Source organism: Leptodactylus fuscus, unplaced genomic scaffold, assembly GCF_031893055.1.
Source record: "Leptodactylus fuscus isolate aLepFus1 unplaced genomic scaffold, aLepFus1.hap2 HAP2_SCAFFOLD_245, whole genome shotgun sequence".
Classification (NCBI taxonomy): domain Eukaryota; kingdom Metazoa; phylum Chordata; class Amphibia; order Anura; family Leptodactylidae; genus Leptodactylus; species Leptodactylus fuscus.
In genome coordinates this window covers 98,157-120,081 of record NW_027440268.1, presented here as the reverse complement: position 1 = coordinate 120,081, position 21,925 = coordinate 98,157, and the positions used below count along the sequence as shown (strand labels likewise).

Genomic DNA, 21,925 nt, shown 5'->3' with positions numbered 1-21,925 from the left:
GGCCTCCTTGATCCATTTTGACAGTCACCTTCGATGCTTTGACACCTCTATTGTGGCCAAACACATTGATCAGCAGATTTTCTGATCTCCGGAAGGAGGCTGTACGGTCCAGGTAGATCCTCAGTGCTCTGACCAAGTCCAGCTTGTGCATCTTCTCTTCCCACTCGGAAGTGGGGGAGGGAAAGAAGGCCGGTAAAGAAATTACCTGGTTGATATTCTGAAGTGAAGGTACCTTTGGCAAGAATCCTGGGACAAACCTCAGCTGTACCCTGTCTGAGAAAAAGGTTATAAAGGGTTCCGAGGCCGCTAAGGCCTGTAGTTCTCCAACCCTTTTGGCGGAGGTTATTACCAACAGAAAGGTAACCTTGTATGATAGGTACTTCCAATCCACCTCAGATAAAGGTTCAAAGGGGGGAGCGCAGAGCCCCTGTAGAACCGCAGCCAGATCCCACCGGCGGACTGGAGGTTGTACCTGGGGGCAGAGCTTGGCGGCCCCTCTTAGGTACTGCTTGATTAGAGGATCTTGTGATAGTCGAGTCTCCAGGAGAGCGGACAGAGCTGAAACTTGAACCTTCAGGGTGGCTGGTGATAGCCCCCTCTCTAGGCCGTCTTGTAGGAATTCCACAATTGAATTTCTGTTGGAGTTGCGCTGGTTCTCCTCACACCAGCTTCAGAATATCCGGGCGATCCTCTGGTAGCTCCGATTAGTAGATTCCGCTCTTGAATGGGCTAGTGTCCTTAGCGCTCCCTGGGACAATCCTCTATCTCCACATACGGCGCAGTTAACCTCCAGGTAGTGAGGTTGAACCTGTCCAGGTCCTGGCAGAGCTGTCTGTTTAGAGTTACCAGGTTGTGGACTGATGGAAGCCTTCAGTAGTTCCCTCGACTCATCAGAATGAGGTGGGTAAACCATGCCCTTTTTGGCCAGAACGGCATGATCACTATTGCCGAGGTCTGGTCCTGCCTGAGTTTCGCCAATACCTTCGGAATCATCAGAATGGGAGGAAAAACGTATGCCAGTTTGAACCTCCAAGGTATTGACAGGGCATCCACCGCCAAAGGGTTGTCTTCCCGGTACAGGGAGCAAAACTTTTCTACTTTGGCATATTGGGTGGCCATCAGATCCACCTCGGCGAGACCCCACATCTTGGTAAGATGGTGAAAGATTTCCGGATCCAGGGACCATTCGCCTGACATCACCAGGCCTCTGCTGAGCTGATCCGCAAGGATGTCCAAGCGACCTCGAATGTGAACTGCCGACAACTGGGACAGATTCTTCTCTGCCCAGGCAAATATTAGGTTGGTCACCTGCAGGAGAGAGGGGAATCTGGTTCCCCCTTGTTTGTTGATGTAGTGGACTGCTGTTAAGTTGTCCGTCCTTATCTTCACAGCTTGTCCCTAAAGGTGAGGTGCAAACGCCAGAAGTGCACGGTGAACTGCCGTAAGCTCGCGCCAATTGGACGAGCGTGTTTTCTCCAGACGATTCCATGTACCTTGTACTGGGGTCTCCCCTAGATGCGCTCCCCATCCTGTGAGGGAGGCATCTGTAGTCAACAGGATCCAGGATGTCTGGACCGTGGACTTCCCGTCTTGGAGATGAGACCACCAAGCCAGTGATCGACGGGTACTGATGGATAACTGGATAGGCTTCTGAAGTCCTGAAGGACTGTGGTTCCAGGCTCTCAAGATCTCGCTTTGTAACGGGCGCATGTGCCACAGGGCCCAGGGGACTGCCTCGATGGTGGCGGACATGAGACCTAGGACTTTCATGGCCGTCCTGATAGTAACCTTCCAGGTAATGGACAGGTGATGAGCCGCTCGACCAATCTTCTCCTTGCGAGGAGAGGGCAGGGAGATCGTCATACTGAGAGAGTCCAAGATAAATCCCAGGAACTGGATCCGGGTTGATGGAAACACTTCTGACTTTTGCCAGTTTACTAGCCAGCCCAGCTCGTTTAGTAAAGCCACTGTGGTCTCTAGTTGTGTGGCGAGAACCTCCTTTGACCGGGCTTTTAGGAGCCAGTCGTCTAGATACAGAACTATGAAGATCCCTTGGAGGCGCAGGGCGGCTGCGACCGGAGCCACTACCTTTGTGAAGGTGTGGGGGGCCGAGGATATGCCGAATGGGAGAGCCGTAAACTGGAAATGAGACAACTTTCTGTTTAGGTGCACAGCAATCCTTAGAAATCTCCTGTGGGCTGGAAAAATAGGTACGTGGAGGTATGCGTCCCTTAGGTCCAAGGTGACGAAGTGATCTCCGGGCTGCAAGAAGGGGAGCATCGATCTGATGGTTTCCATACGGAACTGTACCTTGTGGATGAATTGATTCAGGTATCTGAGATCAATGATCATCCGCCATCCGCCTGATGACTTGGGAACTAAGAAGACCGGAGAGTAGACGCCTTGGCCGTGTTCTGTAAGAGGAACCGGTTCCAGCGCGGCTTTGTCCACGTACTCCTGAACGAACTTCTCTAGATGAAGTTGTTTGGTGCCCTGAAAAGGGTGAGTTGTTATAAATTTCTCTGCAGGATGAGAGATGAAGTTTATTTTGTAACCTTCCTGGATCAGTTGCACGACCCAGGGGTCCTGAATATAAAGAATCCAGGCAGCCGAATGCTGGGAAAGCCGGCCGCCTACAGCTGCGGGAGCGCGGGGAAGAGAGGTCGGATAGTCAGAAGGATGAGCGCTTCTGCTGGTCACGAAAGGCACCACGACCTCTCCCTCTGGCCTGGGGGCCAGAGCGTCTCTGGCCTCGAGAACCCCTTCTGGGAAATCCGCAGCCTCGAAAGGAAGGTCTTCTGCTGCTGGAGGGTTGAGGAAGGTTCTTCCCCTTGGAATCCGTGAGGCCTTCCATAATTCGGTCTAATTCCTTACCGAATAGCCTCCCAGGCTCGAAGGGGAGGGCACACAGATTAAATTTGGAGGCATTATCGGCTCTCCAAGGCTTCAGCCATAAAGGGCGTCTGGCCGCAGTGGAAAGCGCCATTGCCCTAGAAGCCAGTTTCATTTGGTAAAAGGTAGCCTCTGATAGGTGGTCTACCATCAGATTAATATCTGACATGGCTGATAGCAGGTCATCTCGATGTACTCCGGTGTCAATGTCCCTAGCCAGGGAAGACAACTCAGCCCAAAGGCCTGACAACACCTCGCTGGCAGAGATGCCCACCGAAGCCTGGGAGGAGGAGGCTGCATATATCCGCCTCAGGGAGCCCTCGACGCGGCGGTCCATAGGATCCTGTAAATTTGATCTGTCTTCCGACGGCACTACCGTGTGCCTGATTAGCTTAGCCACGGCCATATCCACTTTGGGGGGAACCCCCAGGTTCCATGCTGGGATTCAGCAATGGGGAACAAGGATCTAAAGCGTTTAGTGGAGTTGAACGCTTTTTCCGGCCGTCTCCATTCATCCTCCATCTTTCGGACTAAATCCGAATTTGCCCTGAAGGACCTGGATCTTCTGCTGGATCCTTCACCGCTCTCACGGTCCCTTGACCGGATGGTTTTGAGCAGCCTTGGCATCTTTTCCAATGGAAATATGGATTTCTCTGCTTCCTCGGATTCCTCCTCTGAATCATCCACCTCCCCAATATGGAGATCCTCCAAAGGGGGGAGAGAGAGCTCACTGGGCTCCACTCGAGGTCTTTTTGCCATGTGGGAAATGGTATCTTTAACTTCTCTCATAGACTGATGAACGAAGTCTTTTACCCAGCCGACCACATCACGCAGGGGGGTATCCTCTGATGGGGGGGCCTCTGCATCCTTGGCAATATCTATATTCATATCCGTCGGGTAAGGGAATCCTGCATTTACCGCAGGATAAATGCTTCCTCTTGGAAGTCGTCTTACCCCGAGAAGGGAGCACGGAGGATGAAGAGGAGGACATGCTAAGGAGAAAGCAAATACAAGTTATTCAGGCTCCTAGAAAGTAACCAGGTCTGCCCGCCCCTCCCCCCCTACCAAACCTTGAAACAATACGGTTACACCACCACAGTATGCTTGAGGGACAAACCGACAGCTTGAGCACCCAGAGAGTGAGCAAGCAAAGCAGTGATGACAGGGGGGAGTTTAAATAAGCCGGGCAAACCAAGAGGGGCGGTATTTACGATGAGGCCCCGCCCCCTCACTAAAGAGACCCAAATCTTGCTCTAATTGGGGCCCCTGGAGACTGGACAAGACCAGGAGGAGACCTGAATACTCCCCCCTCACCACCACAAAAGGAGGGGGGAGAAAACGGCACAAAAAAACGCAGTTAGCGGTGACCGACGGCCGGTGAACTGCGCATGCACGGCAGACCCGGAAGCAGAAGTCCACCGCTCGGGAACACAGCCGCGCACAACAGTTCCCCTTCGCCGCCGGAGAAGAGAAGTTCCTCCCCGCCTCCTGACCCGCCGACGTGCCGGCAGACGTGAGACGGGACGGGAGAGGTGCCCCCTGTAAGAGGTTGCAACACCTCTCCCCCCCCCCGCCACCTGTCCTGTCCGCACAGGACAGAAAAAAACACAGGGGGGAGGAGCAGGTCTTGCGGCCTCTTATAGGGGGTTAAAGCTGTTAGTTAATTAAAAGTTCCACCTGTCCTAACAGCTCACAGGGGCAGAAATACCCCAGTTGTGCTGCTGGTTGGGTGTAGGGGGAATGTTGTTTCCAAAAGTTAGTTTTACCAAATCTATAGTGAGCCTAAGAAGCGGTTACCATGAGTGTAAAAGAATGTGACAACTTGGTAACTGCTGTGTGTGCCATGAGACCATCATTCCCACACTTCAAGAAATGGTTTGTTCCTGTTGAGCAACTGATTTTAATCTATGTAGTTCTGAACATCATTGACCTTAGTAAATGCTGGTGGCAACAGGCCTGTGTGAGTACAGTGTATGTCTTGACTACAACACTGTTACAGTATACAAGTGGGAAGTCAGACTGGCGTTTGTGCCCTTTCTTTACGTAAGTCATAGTAGTAAGTTCAGAGTATTGCTTAGTTGGTGTAGCCAGAGTGGGCCATGAGCCCCTGGCCCTTACACACCCACCAACATGTCAGACATACACCTCTAACAGCAAAAACCCTGACCTAGATGGAATGTCCAATTAATACTGCAGACCTATATACCGTATTTTTCGGACTATAAGACGCACTTTTTTTCCCAAAAATTTTGGGGGAAAAGAAGGGTGCGTCTTATAGTCTGAAGGTGGCGCCTGGCATCCGCTGTAATAGAGAGGCGGAAGCCGGCAAGTGATAGACGCCATTACAGGTGCCGGGGCCTGAGACATCGCTGCGCTCCTCTGCCCTGCATGAAGCCAGCAGCGGCAGGGGCTCCTCTGTCCCCCCACTGCTGGCTTCATGCAGGGCAGAGGATCGTAGCGATGTCTCAGGCCCCGGCGTCTATCCCTCCCCGGCATCCGTCTCTCTAGTACAGCGGATGCCGGGTCAGTATCCGTGGCCTCTTCTCCCCCGGGGCCGGTCCCCACCAGCCCCGTACCTGTAAAGTTGCAGGCCGGCTACTGCGTGGCGATATCGCAGGAGCCGACCTGTCCGGGTGACAGCCGGGAGCCTAATGAGGCTCCCGGGCCTGTCACTGCTATATATTAGTATCGCGGCTGGTCTCTATGACCAGCCGCCGTAATGCTAATATACAGAATGTCCCATAGACGGCAATACAGTTGTATTGCCGTCTATGGGACTTGCGATCAAGTGACCGCAGGTTCAAGCCCCCAGGGGGGGAATAAAATAGTAAAAAAAAAAAAAAAAAGCTTTAAAAATATGAAATAAATAAAAGTTCTAAATCACCTCCTGTTTTTTTTTCCAATACAAGGTGATCTAAGCAATAGATATCCCCCAAAATGGTATAACTAAAAAGTACAGCTGGCCCCGCAAAAAAAACACTCTATGCATCCCCGTACAGCTGCAGGGTCACCTGTCAATGTGGCCTTGCAGCTGTTGCAAAACTACAACTCCCATATATTAAATATTTTACCAGTTTTTGCTTCAAAATTTTTTTTCCCTATTTTCCTCCTCTAAAACCTAGGTGCGTCTTATAGTCCAGTGCGTCTTATAGTCCGAAAAATACGGTACCTCTTTGGCTGCTCATTTTCAATTAATACTGCCCCTCATACTCACAGACTTGTAAGAAGGTTTCCTACAAGACAATTGAAGCATAGCTAAAAGTTTGGACAACTTTTGATTTTCTGTCAGTATATGTGTCATTAATACATTGTGTAATATACTTTTATTACCAAATTTTGGTTGCTCTCTGTGAAATCCTGCACTTTTTTTTCCTCTTCTCGCTTCTCATTTTTGCATTGTATACAGAGTATGAAGGGTGAAGAGCAGATGAGGGGGGTCACTTCACACAGCTATATCTCAGGCATAATAAAACTTACAGATTAGAGTTTGGTGTCCTATGAAAGAGAGGATATATTTCATATAACGCTAAGCATGCAGTTCTATCTGTATGAGTTCCGAGACCTCACTGGATTGGTATATGTATACCTGTGACTGCACAGAAATATCCCTATCTCAACTGTGTTTTTTGAGCCAGTGATATTTCTGGAAATCATTCAGATAGAACTGCATCCTTAGTGTTATATGAAAGATGAGAATCCTCTCTTTCATATGAACCCAACCGGTACTCCATACACAGTGAGAATTGAGGAACACCTCTCAATAGAGAAGCAAGGGAAAGAGTGAAAAAATGAAGGATTTCACAGAAAGAAGTACAAAAATTGTATATAACAAAATGTATTCCCTGTTGTCCGTACCAGAGGCACAATGTGGGGTATTTCTGCCCCTGTGTGCTGGTAGGACAGGCAGAATATTTAATTAACCAATAAAATACATGGCTTGCCCTATAAGAGGGCCCAAGCACCTCCCCCCTGCGTGTGTTTTTTTCTGTCCTGTGGACTATCTTCCTAAAACCCGGGGAAGTGATGGTCACCCTCGACCTGAAGGATACCTATCTCCATGTCCCAATTGCCCGTCCCCACAGAAAACCTACAGTTCACATCAAGGGCTCCCTGAACATAGTAGCGGATCAGCTGAGTCGGGGTATTACCGTATTAGGAGAATGGTCTCTCAAACCAGACGTATTTCAACAGATCATCCAGAGATGGGGTCTCCCGGAGGTCGATCTTATGGCTACCCGACTCAACGCCAAGGTAGGGACCTTCTGCTCTCTGTACCAGGAGGACAATCCCTTGGCAGTGGATGCCCTGTCCATCCCATGGAGGTTCAGGCTGTTTTACATATTCCCTCCAATTCCAATCACACCGAAGGTATTGATAAAAATAACACAGGACCAAGCCTCAGAAAATCGCCATAATCCCATTCTGGCCAAAAAGGGCTTGGTTTGCTCAGCTCATACAAATAAATCAGGGCATATATTGGAGGCTTCCCCCCGTTCCAGACCTGGTAACCCAAGGAGAGCTGAGATGCCAGGATCTGCGGAGCCTCAACCTGACAGCCTGGAGGTTGTCCAGTCCCTATTGAGGAATAGAGGACTGTCGCAAGCCGTCTTGAAGACCCTTTCTAGTGCCAGAGCAGAATCGACTAATAAGAACTATCATCAAATTGGCAACATCTTCAATGCCTGGTGTCTCCAACACGAAGTGGACTCTGCCAATCCCCTTACTGGAGCGATCCTGGACTTTCTTCAAGACGGTCTAGATGGGTCTGGCTGCAGCCACATTGAAAGTACATGTAGCCGCCCTGTCCGCCTATCTGGGGAGGCGTTTGTCTCAGGACTCCTTAGTGAGCACCTTTATCAAAGGGGCAACTAGGCTGAGACCGGTGGTAACCACCCCTGTCCACCAATGGGACCTTACTTCAGTCCTTACCGCTTTATGTGAAAAGCCATTTGAACACCTGGAAGAACCTTCCCTGAAGTCTCTAACTGGCAAGGTGGCTTTGTTACTGGCAATAACTACTGCCAAGAGGGTCAGTGAGCTACAAGCCCTGTCCACAGAGGAGCCTTATATCTCCTTTTTCCCTGACCACGTTAACCCTTCTTCTTTCTCTTTCCCTTTTCTTTACTCCTGAGAGAAAGATTTAGGTTTTGTCTTACCTGCTTTGCAGGGTGTCTGATTGAATATAATTCACCCAAGGTTACTTCATAGAATTCGACCACCTACCTCCTGATCGGCTCATCATCACTCGACCTCTTCCTCCTTCCCAATAGTCCAGCTTGGAAGCCTCCGTCGCCGAATATGTCTCCAAGGGCACCCTGGAAACAGTGCCTCTTTCAAACTGCGGTTAGGGGGTTTATTCCCCAGTTTGTCTGGTCCCCAAGACTACCGGGGGCTGGAGAATGATAATAGATCTGAGGTATCTCAATCGGTTCATCAGGAAAAGGTCGTTTCGTGTGGATTCCGTGGACTTCGACTTCGTGAGCTCTGTCGTAGAGTGATCCCACCTAGAAGAGGGGAATTACTTGCTATCTCCCCACATTGTGCCGCTGGTACGGACGACAGGGAACAAGGGATTATGAAGATAATCTTTTTTTCCTTAGTCCTAACAGCGGCACAAGGTTTCCCACCCTGGGAATCATATTTTATGTATATAACTGTATGCAATGCTATAGAATTACTTTTGTATAAACACGCAGGGGAGAGGTGCTTGGGCCCTCTTATAGGGCAAGCCATGTATTTTATTGGCTAATTAAATATTCCGCCTGTCCTACCAGCACACAGGGGCAGAAATACCCCACATTGTGCCACTGTTAGGACTAAGGGAAACAAGATTATCTTCATAATCCCTTGTTAATGGCACCAAAGCTGATAGAAAATTGAAAGTTGTCCACAAATTTAGCTATGCTTTAAGAACATACAGAGGGCAGTGGCAGCCACTATCCTGACACTGAAAAAGAATCTCTACCTCCTCCTGTTGCGAATTCTGGATGAAGGCCTTTAAAAAGGTCTCATGGCCTTATCTGTATTGGACCATGTTCATGCATAGGTTTGCCCACAATCTTCCTTTCTGCATCTAAATCCAAGCAAGCTGCTAGTGACTGAAAACAGCAGAAACACTCTCCCCACAGATCCTTTCAAAGGCATCTGTCATGGCTGGTGCTTTAATATATTGACAGACTCAATGTTTTGCCGAAGACACCACCTAACTAGAAAAGACTGGGCCCCATAGCAAACTTTTGATTACTCCTCCACCTTTAGGGAAATCAGAAATTACACTCCACTACTCACCTATATCTCTGACCCTCAAGAAACCATATAGTAAGTGCCCCCATATAGTAAATGCCTCCTACTGGCACCCACAGAGTGACTTTAAGCCACTACCTACTAGATTATTCCAGCAGGTCGGTTTTAGACAAACTGTGGCCCTGGGCAAAATTAAGTGGGGCCCCAAATACTGATATAGCAACCATCATATTTCCTTTTCTCACCGTGAAAACAGCAAAAACTCTCATTGTTGCTGTGATGCTGTCTCATCTTCACTATTGCAATTCTCTTCTAATTGGGCTTCCTCTTACTAAACTCTCCCCACCACAACCTGTCTTGAATGCGTCCACCAGACTCCTCTTTCTGTCAAACTGGTACACAGACACATCTACCTTGTGTCAGTCGATGTATTGTTTGCCCATCCACCACAAAATACAATATAAAATTATCACTTTGCCCCACAAATCTCTCCATAGTGCTAAGTTCAGGGAGCACTGTCTGCTGTGTTTAAACAGGGGGAGGTGAGAGCAGGGCTGATGAGGCACCATCATCATCATCATCAGCCTCCCTGCTCCCACACACACAGCAGACAGTGGTCACTGAACTTCCGGTGCTCGTTGTTGGCTAATTAGCATATCAATAAAAGCGGGCTCATTCAAAAAACGGCTGAAGGGATTGACAAACAAAAGGTATGTGTGGAATAGCCTTTCTAAAAGCTATGCAAATATATACTTAGTTAAAAATGAGTTTTTCCAATGATATAATCCCTTTAAATGCATGCTGAATTACTAGTATCAGTAATTTGATTATCTTCTGCTGGTTGACAGACAGTTTTTAACATAACCTGAGAATTCCGCTTGAATTTTACCTTCTTCCCCAATTGGTTTTCTGCATATTTTGCAGCAGAAATGCTCAGGATGCCAAGTGCGGCCAAGAGCAGTCACTAAATTCTGTAAAACAAAAATTATTATTATTATTATTATTATTATTATTTATTTATATAGCACCATTAATTCCATGGTGCTTTACATTTGGGGGTTACATACAATACACAGAATATACAGGTAGATATCATACTAACAGTGACCGACTGGCACGGTGGGGTAGAGGGCCCTGCCCGCGAGGGCTTACAGTCTATGAAAATTAAGACCAAAAACTGAAATCTAAAGAGACTCTAACAAGGGCAAGGATTACAAAACGCCACCTGTTAGTCAAGAGAAAGACAAGTAGAAGGTGCAAACAATGAAAAAGCAGGTGAAGAAGATAGGGATAGAGCCAGAGAAAAGTGAAAACCAATTGCCTGACAAGAAAGAAACAGAAGATGTACAGGACAGGAAGAGGATGACAAAGATAAAAGGAAGCAACATGGCAACCACAGAACATGAGCATGAACACAAAAGAAAGAGGAAAAGGTCTTGTATAAAAGACTAATTCCCTAAGACATGTTAATAGGACAATTACCTGTAAGATGGGTAGGTCACACAAGGCACAGCGGGGGGCATATAGTGCAAAATAATCCCTTTCGCAATATGGACGTCCATCTTTCTCAAAGAAATTTGTACTTCCAATATGCGACTTACAGTGGGCACACACAAAATGTTCAGGGTGCCACGTATGTCCTAATGCAGTCACCACCTGAGAAAATAAAAGGACATCCCATGGAAAGTAGAGGATAGTAATTATGTAATCTACTACCACACTCATGACAAAGTCCACATCGCTCACATCACACTCAGAGCTGACAGGTTTATGGATGACAAAGTCAAAATGGGACATCTATATAATAATTCATATAATCCATATCACCTTACAGTGTCACTCCCAGTATATTTCATGGTAGTGTCCTGCTAGTGTGACATCACCATGCCAGTGCTTTGGAGGAATATTAAATATCATTGAATTATAATCATATAATTGTGACATATAAGGGGTTACGGTAATTCTATACACTGCTGACAACAGTTTTGCAAGTCCCTGTTTTCTTACCAATCCCTGCTCCTGCTCACAGCCGCCTCCGCTTCCCTTTCTGCATCCCATATCATGTCACTGGGGCCCCTGGAAGGCAGAAGGGGAAGTGGAGGCAGCTGTGATCAGGAGCAGGGATCAGTAAGTGATGCCACGGGACAGCGAACACCAACAAACATTACTATCTTTATACTCTGGGGTCTTTTCAGACCTCAATTATAATAATCAGAGTCCCAGGGGAGGTGAGGGAACATAAAAAAACAGTGTTACTCACCTCTTCCAGGCTACGGCATTCTCCAGGCATCTTCGAGCCTATTTGGTGAAATCCCAGGCGTCACGTAGGCTAAGCTGGCATCATTATGCGTTGTGACACCAGCCTAGCCATGTGACATCTATACCAACGTTGAAGAGGGCCAAAAGCAGTGGGAGTGCGTTGGAACCCGGGAGAAGTTTGTTTATGTTTGTCACCTGCCCGGATCTCCGATCACTATACTCTGGTGTCTTTTCAGACCCCAGAGTATAATTGTTTATGGGTGGTCCACTATGTGGCATAATCCTGTGTGCAGGAGCCATGCTGGAACATAGTACTGTTTGGATGGGTTGTTATGAGACATTACACCATATTGAGGGGCCGTTATGGGTCATTATACTGTCTGGAGGCCACTTTGGAACATTATATTCTGTGTAAAAGGGGCATTATACTGTGTGGGGGCCAGGGAAGGGTGCGTTTTGCCGTGGGGGCCCCAAGTCAAAAGCCTGCTTGGGGGCCCAGTCTTTGCTAGTTATGCTACTGATAGATGCATGGGGGGGGGGCGTAGATGACATCTAGCCACAGAGGCAAACTGACCACTATCCTCCCTCCTGGGCTCCATCTCTTTACTGTCACGGCAGGGCCCCAATCACAAAGCTAAGGGGGTCCCTAGTCTAAGGCAGGGGTTGTGCAGCAGTCTAACAGTGAAATAAATTGGAGGCTGGTAATATTTTCATGTAGTAAGGGCTCCTGGAAGGAATTCTCCCGGTTGGCCCTAGGAACCCCAGTTCAACATTGACCCCAAGGATATAATTTTTTACAAGGAGACCGACCACATCACAATGAAGCCTCATGACAGACTTGTTACCACAGTTCAACAACTTGGAGCAGACAGAAAGTTCAACATCTGACCATACTAGCTGCCAGTGTTGTGGTAAGTAATCCACTCAGTCTATTGGGGCCTACAGTTACACTTGAATATAATGTATATACTCTGAACAGAGCCATGAAATTATGCTATATGATCCTTTATCGAAGTTCCCTAGACTATATACCAGGAGTCCTCAAACTTTTTAAACAGGGGGCCAGTTCACTGTCACTCAGACCACTGGCGGGCCGAAATGTAGTTTAAAAATAAATTAAGATTATACACTCCACAGTAGTTCCCCTCACAGTATTATATGCTTCACAGCAGGCCCCCCACAGTATTATATGCTCCACAGTATAAACCCCCACACACACAGTATTATTTGCTCTTCAGTACGCCCCCCTACACTGTATTATATGCTTCTCAGTACACCCCCCACACAGTATTATATGCTCCTCAATACACCCTCCCCACACACAGTATTATATGCTCCTCAGTACGCCCGGTACACTGTATTATATGCTCCTCAGTACGCCCCCCACACAGTATTATATGCTCCTCAATACACCCTCCCCACACACAGTATTATATGCTCCACAGAACAAACCCCCCACACACAGTATTATTTGCTCTTCAGTACGCCCCCCTACACTGTATTATATGCTCCTCAGTACGCCCCCCACACAGTATTATATGCTCCTCAATACACCCTCCCCACACACAGTATTATATGCTCCTCAGTATGCCCCCCACACACAGTATTATATGCTCCTCAATACACCCTCCCCACACACAGTATTATATGCTCCTCAGTACGCCCCCTACACTGTATTATATGCTCCACAGTACAAACCCCTCCCCACACACAGTATTATATGCTCCTCAGTACGCCCCCCACACAGTATTATATGCTCCTCAGTACACCCTCCCAACATACAGTATTATATACTCCTCAGTACACCCACCCACACTGTATTATATGCTCCTCAGTACGCCCCCGCAATTGTATTATATGCTCCTCAGTACACCCCAACCCCCCCCCACACACACATATGCTCTTGAGTACACCCCCCCACTCTATTATATGTTCATTATGACACACATACTCATTCTATTATACTTACCCATGAAGAGCCGCCGTGCATCCTCCTCCTCCTTCAGACTGCAGGCGCTGATGACTTACGTCATGGCGCCTGCGTCGGGGCATAGGTCACACTCTGCCCCAGGCGCACGGCCTACACTTACTGCTTTCAGCTGTATGTACATTTTCACATACAACTGAAAGCAGTGATCGCTCTCTAATGGGGAATCCTGTACTGGATTCCCCGTTAGTGAGCGATCTGGGCGACATCGCATGGGCCTCATGTGGCGGGCCGGAAAAATGTCCATGTTGGGCCACGTGTCCCCCAGGCCATAGTTTGAGGACCCCTGCTATATACCATTACACAGAATAAACATCCTGATGTTATTCCTTAATGCAGAATTTCATAACCATGGGGCACCACTATCAAATAATGTTTTACCTTTTGTCTCAATAGAGATGGCTGTGGACTTGTTTTTTGCAGTACAAGCTGTACTTTCACTAATATCGTCCTGGAGTACATGTGATTTTTGACCACTTTTCATTTAATTTTTGCAATTAATACATTAGTTTTAAAGTGTGGGTCACTATGCTCATGTATATGTTTTTACATGTACAAGAATTTTGGAATAGGAGAAAGGTGGGGGTTTTTTTTTGGGGGGAGGGGTATTTTATTTTTCTTTAAATATTAGGAGATGATTGTTTGTTTGTTTTTTTATTCCTAGTAATCTTGTGTTGCCTCTGTACTGTAGTGTATTGTAGCCTTTACTGACAGATTGTGCTTCTTTCAGAGCGAATGTGCCATGGGCAAAGATTATGGACACAGGAGCCTTATTCGTTGGCCAGGAGATTGATCATTTAGAAGAGCTGTATCTACTGTCCAATCGCCTGAATACCTCAGCTGTATAGTGAAGCCTCACCTGTCCTGCTATGGGTCGCTGGCAGCTTTCACACTGGCCTTTGGGTAGTGTTTCTATTCCTTGTTGTTTAAGACCACACTGAAGTTTCACCATCATAGAGTCCAGGTCACTTTTTCCATCAGGTTCCGCACATTTGGGATGGGACATTTCTTCTCTCTTCTCTGCAGTAGAACCTTCCTGCTTTATTCCAGAACTAGACATTATAGAACTCATTGCCTCTGGATCTCTGAGATTTGCAGATATCTCAGGATTTTTAGGAGGTAAAGACATGGCTTCACCAAAGCCAGGACCCCCACCTGAGCTCCTAGGGATGGAGGATTCAGGGTGCTGCTGTGCCAGAGACATCTACAGTGATAACAAATACACAATGAATAACAACTTCTGCTGCAACCTGATATCTTATCACAGAAGACAACAAAAAACAATGCAAAGCCTTTGTTTTTCCAAAGATTTTCTTTTGTTGTTGTTGTGTTCTGTAATAAGATATCACACTGCAGCAATTTAACCAAAAACAGAAGATTCCAGTTAACTCTGCTACATCTGTATGTCAATGCTTTATCTCAGAATGTATTCTTTTTCTTTAATTCCACTGCAGTAATATGGTGTCCCTTATGCAGTTTCTCATGAACACCCAGTAAGAAGTTATAGCGAGAGCTTGTGACCCTTGGCTTATAGAGTGTATAATGTGTATGACGTGGATAAATCATAAAATCCATGCTCCATTTACCTTACACATTGCACTCACTGTAATTGCAGACAATTTCTAAACGTAAGCAGGGATGTCTGGCATTAACCTAGCCTATCCATAAAAAAATAATACAAATATTCAACCAATTGAAAAGATGGATTTTTCCATAACAGTTGACACAAGTTCAGTAATTCCTCTGACTCTCAATGTTCCAGAAATTGTCTAAGAAGACCATTCCCATCTCTATAACAGATTGTGACTTGGATATAATTGCATATTACAAAGCATGACCGTCCTTGGTTTCTCATTGCTCTGCATTAACTAGCTGTTCACGAAACTAAACAATGTCATCTTACCAACAGCAAAAAAACTCTGACTGAAGAGAGCATCACTACCAGATGCCAAAATCAGAGCAGAATGGTCTATTTGTAAGAAAATGCATCTTTTATTCAATAAATTTCAGTTCCACATTCAACTCTTATCTTGCAAGATTAATGCACCACAATAAAGAAAATGTCTCCACAAGTACATTCTCTTTTCATGTTTCTAATACACTTCCACCAATTTCTAGTCTCTTCTTCATTTCTGTAAAATATCTACCAGCTCCTCAGGCTACTCTATGCACACCGAGCTTCAGTGGCGTCCAACACTTGACACCTAAGCTATCCCTATTCCCCTCTACCCCTTTCCAGATCTGATCAATCCTAACCCTAAAGAAAGTGTCTCTAAAGAACAGTGTGGCAGACTTACTAACCCTAAACACCAGAATTTGGCTTTACTTTACGATAGAACAAGGGGCTTGTAATGTGCATATAACACAGGTCAACAAAAAAAAAAATTTACTGGTGTCCAAAATATTTTAATGAATTTGGGGTATTTTTGGGGTGCTGATTCTGAATATGCTATCAGTTTTGCCAGATTGGCTCAAGTTTTTGAGATTTTTGGTATCTTATTTATAGCACTTGTTGGTAAATGCGACGCATCATCTCATTAATTTCTTTGGATTAGTACTTGAACTGAGCAGTTCTCAATATAGTTTTTTGTTAATTAGTGTTCTAAAAGTTTGTTCATAGCTTGATTTTTGCACTAACTTTATGTTGTTGTCTGTTTTCCAATGAAAAGCATGAACTCATCAAGAAGAAGTTGTCTTAACGATCCAGACTCATTCTGTTACATTTGTGGTGAATATACACTGCAAAAACATAGAAGAAACATAACAGACTTCATAAAAAAAAGTGTATTTGGCCTATTTTGAGGTTATGCTTGGGGACCAAGACAAGTCTTGGGCACCACACATAGTGTGCAAAGCATGTATCGAATTATTACGAAAATGGAGCAAAGGACAAAGAAAAAGCTTCAAATTTGGTGTTCCAATGGTGTGGAGAGAGCAAAAAAATCATCATGATGACTGTTATTTCTGTGCAGTGCAAGTGCAAGGATTCAATAAGCATAAGAAACGAAAATGGGAGTATCCTAACATGGAATCTCAAATCTCAAAAACTTGAGCCAATCTGGCAAAACTGATGACATATTCAGAATCAGCACCCCAAAGTTACCCTAAATTCGTTGAAATATCTTTGGCCCCAAAAATGCTGTTGACCTGTGTAATGTGTCATGTGATGATATTTATGGTCAGTCAAACTTTTGTTTCCCCCCCTGTCATAACATGAACTGTACAAAGCAGAACCCCATATAAAGGTTAAGTATTCACCAATCACAAAATGATTCCATGTTGACAAGAAAAATTAGAATCCTGACCGTGTTTTGTTTGTGAAAGTCCGAGAGTGATGCCATCAGCCTATCCAGTTCCAATGTGGCCGATGATGCGGACAAAGCCCTAAAATATGCAAATATATAGATCAGGCATGAAATCTGAAGATAAAGCCCGAATTACCCTAAGCATCTCAATATTATTCCGTTTACTTAAAGATTTCCCATGAGATTTATTTATGTTGCTAGATGGAGCCTGAAAACCACAAAGAGCACCAAATAAGATGAGCTCATGGCCACATATGAGGCTTTAAAGGGAATCTGTTATTTGCTTTAGCCAAATTTCCCTAATGACACGTTGGAATAGCCTTTAGAAAGCCTTTTCTAGCCCTACCTGTCCTTATGTTATTCTGCCTCCTCCTGCTGTTGCATGCATCCTCTTCCTTTTACTCTTTGCAGCATCGGTAGCAGCAACCCATAGTACAGTACATGCAAATCCCACGCATGTGCTATACTCTAGGCCCAAAGCAGAGAATAATAAGAGAAAGCCTTCACATGAAGAGGCATGTAACAGCAGGAGGAGGTGGGATACTGGGGATGACAGTGCTGTGGAACGCCCCCTGTGCCTTGTGCACAGAATTTGCATATAAGAATAAAGTATTTTATTCAAAAATTACATTGAAGAACAGATAAGGAAAGGTAGGGCTAGAAAAGGCTTTCTAAAGGCCATTCCAACGTGTCATTAGGGAAATGTGGCTAAATCAAATAACCCTAATACCTGATATGATCTGACAATTAGTAGATGTCTTCTCACCAGAAATGAGTACAATGATAGAAGAAATCTATGAGCTAGAAATTAACTAGAATGAAAACCAAAAGGAGAATGAAGAAATCAGGGATTCATATTCCAGGTGGAACTGGTATGAAGTTTACTCTGTAGTAACAGATAGAAAGTTTGAGAAATCTGTGAAGAAAGCCATTATTGAGAGGACATCTTACAGAATGATGAACAAACTACAAGAATCAACTCTCCGTCTCACCACATTCATAGTTATGGCTAATTCTAATGTGTAGTATCAGTGTAGGACTAAAGTCCACCAAATGCAATGATTCTGGGGACCCACCCTCACAACGTCGCCTGGGATATAGACCATAGAACAAATGTGGGTGTATTCTACTGGACCATTATTCTTTTGGAGCCTGGTCTTACCAGAATATTGTCTAGAACTCTGGTGGGCCAGTCCTCCACAATGATTCAGAAAAACAGTCAAGGGGGAAAAACAATTCATGAAAACAAAAAATTATTCCCAAGAGTTCAGGCTTCTGAAATAATCCTCATGCTGTTTCATCCTAAAAAGCCACAACTACAGGTCACAGAAATGTCACCAATCCTCTTAGTTTCTGACCCATATCTATATACAGGCACATTCACGCACAGCAGCAACCTTTACCAAACCAGTACATAATCAAAGGCTCAGTTTTCCCACAGTGGTGAATACAAACAACAAATGTATCTAAAATGGTGGCTGCAAATGCAAAAAATAATGAGCTACAAAAAATGTCACTGCTCTAATGAGGTAACACACATTAGGGATTGTAGTGTGAATATTTCATAAGCATTTTCTTCCTGGGGAGACGCCCTGTAAAGTGATAAGTGATTAGTTCCTCGTCTCTCACCTCCGTTCATCAGGAATTTCTGTTACGTTTTTTTCTCTTGGTGGAAACTGGGACATAATCTCATCTAAAAAGGTGGAAAAAACATAGGAACTTGGCACATTAGAAACAATGTAATGATAGTGATGAGCAGAGGACATGGGTTAGGGCTGAATTCACAGAGTAATCCTGCAGCCATTAACAGTCAGGAGTAATGTAACACGCGGAGCTGCATAATATCGCAGTTTATCCACTTCTCATCTGCCAATGGCTGCTACATGGGACTGTAACCTTTATGTAAGGCAACCATGGTCACCTACTATTCACACATCCGCTTCACTTTGCATTATTTTTGACTGTAGTTTTCCAAAAAGAAAAAGCTATTTTACGGCAGCGGGGGGAACACAGCCTTGATATGAGGCACAAGTGATCAATTATTTTGCAGTAAGTAACCCTATATATTCACCTCATATCAATAACCATGTAGTAACACTTATGTGAGGCACAAGGAGTTTCTAAGTTTAGCAGGATATGTATAGCTACTATAATGACATACTCCCTCAGTGTCTATCCTTCTCCCTCTCTTAGGGTACATGCTGCAGACCTTCCACAGGAAAAGAGTTCAACAAATCTCATCCTCACACTGTGAAAAAAAATCTCTGAAGGATAAATTGTCCTGAGGATTTCAACCTAGGATAGAACCTGCAGCAAATCTGCAATGAAGTCATGAATTTGCAGCTTATATATTCTGCCTGATATACCCTAAATGCCTTGATGAGGATAGTACAGGTCTTTCTATTGCTGCTCTCCCCAGCAGAACCACCTCAGGATTAATGCTGGGAAGACCAAGGAGATGGTGGTGGACTTTAGTAAGCGGAGAAGTGCTCCAAATTTGGTGGAGATCCAGGGGACGGGCAGTGAGATAGTCAGGACTTATAAGTATCTGGGCGTGCTCCTCAATAATAAGATGGACTGGGCCGATCACCTGGATGTGCTGCACAGAAAGGGCCACAGCGGGCTCTACCTGCTCAGGAGGCTGAGGGCCTTTATGAGTCCAAGGGCCACTTCTTAGGTCCTTTTTCATCTTCTTGGGTTTGGTCTGCTGGGGGAGTAGTATACCAGCCAGGAACAGGAATAGACTTCACAGGCTGGTTAGAAGGGCCGGCACTGTCCTGGGGGACACCCTGGTACAGGTGGTGGGTGACAGAAGGATACTGTCCATGGTGAGTTCCATGATGGAACCATAAAGTGAATGATTAACACCACTCTACAGTCATAGCTGCTTTAACCATAAGGCCAACGGTGCACTTGCTCTGGGCCCTATGTTAGAGGGGGCCCCATTGTGACAGTCCTGGATATGCTGTCCCACTGGGTTTCCCCAGTTGCATACAATGATGAAGCAAGGAGACATGTGCCCCCTGCTTCACCATTCATCCTCTCTTCCCCTGGAGTTGCAGGTACGATGTGATGACATCACTTACATTGCACCTGCAACTCCCTGAAGATTGGGACTGAGACAGAAGTAAGGAGAGTTGGGTGTTAGTTCTTTGTTTTTATTTCTGTGTGGTAGAGAGACCTTAAACTGTGCGGACAACTGCAGGAGGACTTTAACCCTTTCCCTGCCATCTGGCAAGGCTGGCACTTTAGTTGCAGAGGACATATGTAATATGTCCTTGCTATTAATGCCGGTTTCTCAGGATCAATTAGCGCTATGAAGTTGATATTGGATTAATTTTCAAAGAAGAGAATCTCATTTTTTAAATGATACCAAAATCACCATGATAGTCCCTACAGATCCAGAACAATCTGCCAGTGAAAAGGATGTTCGGCATTGAGAACCTAATGCAGATCTCCATTTCTGACAGCATATTTAACAGCTAAATCAATCAGAATCTGTAATTGCTATTATGATAATCTCACTATCATTTTAAAGAAGAAATTCTCTTTAAAATTAATCCATGATCATCTTCATAACTCTAAAGGATCCTGAGATATGAGGCTTTAAAGTGTCCTCCCACCAATATCCTCAGGCAGCATCTTAGAGCTGTGTGAAGGAGGAAGGAGCAGAACATCGGTTCATGTTATCCCCTCTTCTACTTATAACATTGAGTGGGGTTTGCCTCTTTTGATTAACCCCCTATTTTTTCTAACTTGTGCAACTATTGTAGAGCAAGACACAGTTGTTATATGGGTCATCCCTAGGGGGTTTCTCTCTTATTTACATGAGACATCACTAATTGTGTATATATGTGTTTTTAATATTCCAAATACAATTTTGAAGTTTTATTCACCTATCCAAGCCATAAATTGTTTAACATTTATAGATCAGACTCAGTTGTGTTTTGCTTGTTTTATCTGACTCTTCAGGGTTTCTGACAAGATGGAACATATCCTTCCAACCTTCAACTCTATGTCTCATTACTGATGGAGGAAGGTAATATAAGCTACCGACCATATGAAGGGTAGGTTAATACATAATACACTCATCGGAGGTTTTTCATACCTGTGATATTAAACTGAGTGGCATTGAGCTCATTCAGTAACCGATCCAGTTCGCACAAGCCGCCCCCTACACCCGCTGACACAGGGGGGAGGCCGCACTTTTTTACTGTGCTGAAAATAAAAGATTAAAAAGTCACTGAAGAGCAGACCCAGATGTGACAACAATTATCTCAAGGTCCAATGACTGAAGAGCAGCAGACCTGTAAAGATGGCTCTTGTCTGCTGGAAGGTTCTCCAGGTCAGCACTCGTGAAAGGCAGGGCCACCTAAAAATACAGCAAGATAGAAGTTGAAGTGTTGATGACCACTAGTACGGAGGATGTGACTTGGACTGAGCTGACCTCACCTTAGGGTCATATGGTGGTGGCGGAGGCCGCTGTTCACACGTCTCAGAGCATTCATGAGAGTCAGTTAACAGGACTGGACATCGAGTTGGAGATGTGACCTGCAGGTCAGCAAGTAGGGCATCTAGAAAGAACATAGGAAACGCTGTACAACAGTCCTGGATTCATTATGGCTAATATCACTCAACATGCAGTAATCAGGACAGATCATTTACATGGCGGATCAACCTCAACTTACCTAAATCCTCCATAGATCCCAAGTAGCTTCACAAAACACAAAGCAATTCCGATGGCAGCCAGAAATCCAAAGTCAATGCATGGAAACTGGAGCTGGGAGGAAGCGAAAAAGGATGTCAATAACAGAGTGCAGGCTGGAGAAGAGAGTGCAGAAAGGGATAAGAGTCCAGATAACGAAGAGAGCGCAGACTGGAGAGGAGAGCGCAGAAAGGGTCCAGATAATGAAGAGAGCGCAGACTGGAGAGGAGAGCGCAGAAAGGGTCCAGATAATGAAGAGAGCGCAGACTGGAGAGGAGAGTGCAGAAAGGGTCCAGATAATGAAGAGAGCGCAGGCTGGAGAGGAGAGTGCAGAAAGGGTCCAGATAATGAAGAGACTGCAGACTGGAGAGGAGAGCGCAGAAAGGGTCCAGATAATGAAGAGACTGCAGGCTGGAGAAGAGAGTGCAGAAAGGGTCCAGATAATGAAGAGAGCGCAGGCTGGAGAGGAGAGTGCAGAAAGGGTCCAGATAATGAAGAGACTGCAGACTGGAGAGGAGAGCGCAGAAAGGGTCC

At 45.4% G+C, this 21,925-nt stretch overlaps 1 protein-coding gene across 2 annotated transcripts in view; it reads right to left on the bottom strand.

Moving 5' to 3' along the window:
• Positions 1 to 21,925, bottom strand: part of TGFB1I1 (transforming growth factor beta 1 induced transcript 1) — a 38,581-nt gene that overhangs the window by 7,718 nt on the left and 8,938 nt on the right. The window contains exons 2-10 of one of the 2 annotated variants that reach the window (XM_075261645.1): positions 21,375 to 21,466; positions 21,139 to 21,260; positions 20,994 to 21,058; positions 20,795 to 20,904; positions 18,316 to 18,379; positions 16,687 to 16,765; positions 14,241 to 14,585; positions 10,618 to 10,791; positions 10,025 to 10,106 (exon numbers count right to left, since the gene is read on the bottom strand). In XM_075261645.1, the coding sequence (XP_075117746.1) occupies positions 10,025 to 10,106; positions 10,618 to 10,791; positions 14,241 to 14,585; positions 16,687 to 16,765; positions 18,316 to 18,379; positions 20,795 to 20,904; positions 20,994 to 21,058; positions 21,139 to 21,260; positions 21,375 to 21,387 (1,054 nt within the window). In that variant the 5' untranslated portion in view covers positions 21,388 to 21,466. The remainder of the gene's footprint in view (positions 1 to 10,024; positions 10,107 to 10,617; positions 10,792 to 14,240; positions 14,586 to 16,686; positions 16,766 to 18,315; positions 18,380 to 20,794; positions 20,905 to 20,993; positions 21,059 to 21,138; positions 21,261 to 21,374; positions 21,467 to 21,925) is intronic. The other variant, XM_075261647.1, reaches the window with a different exon arrangement.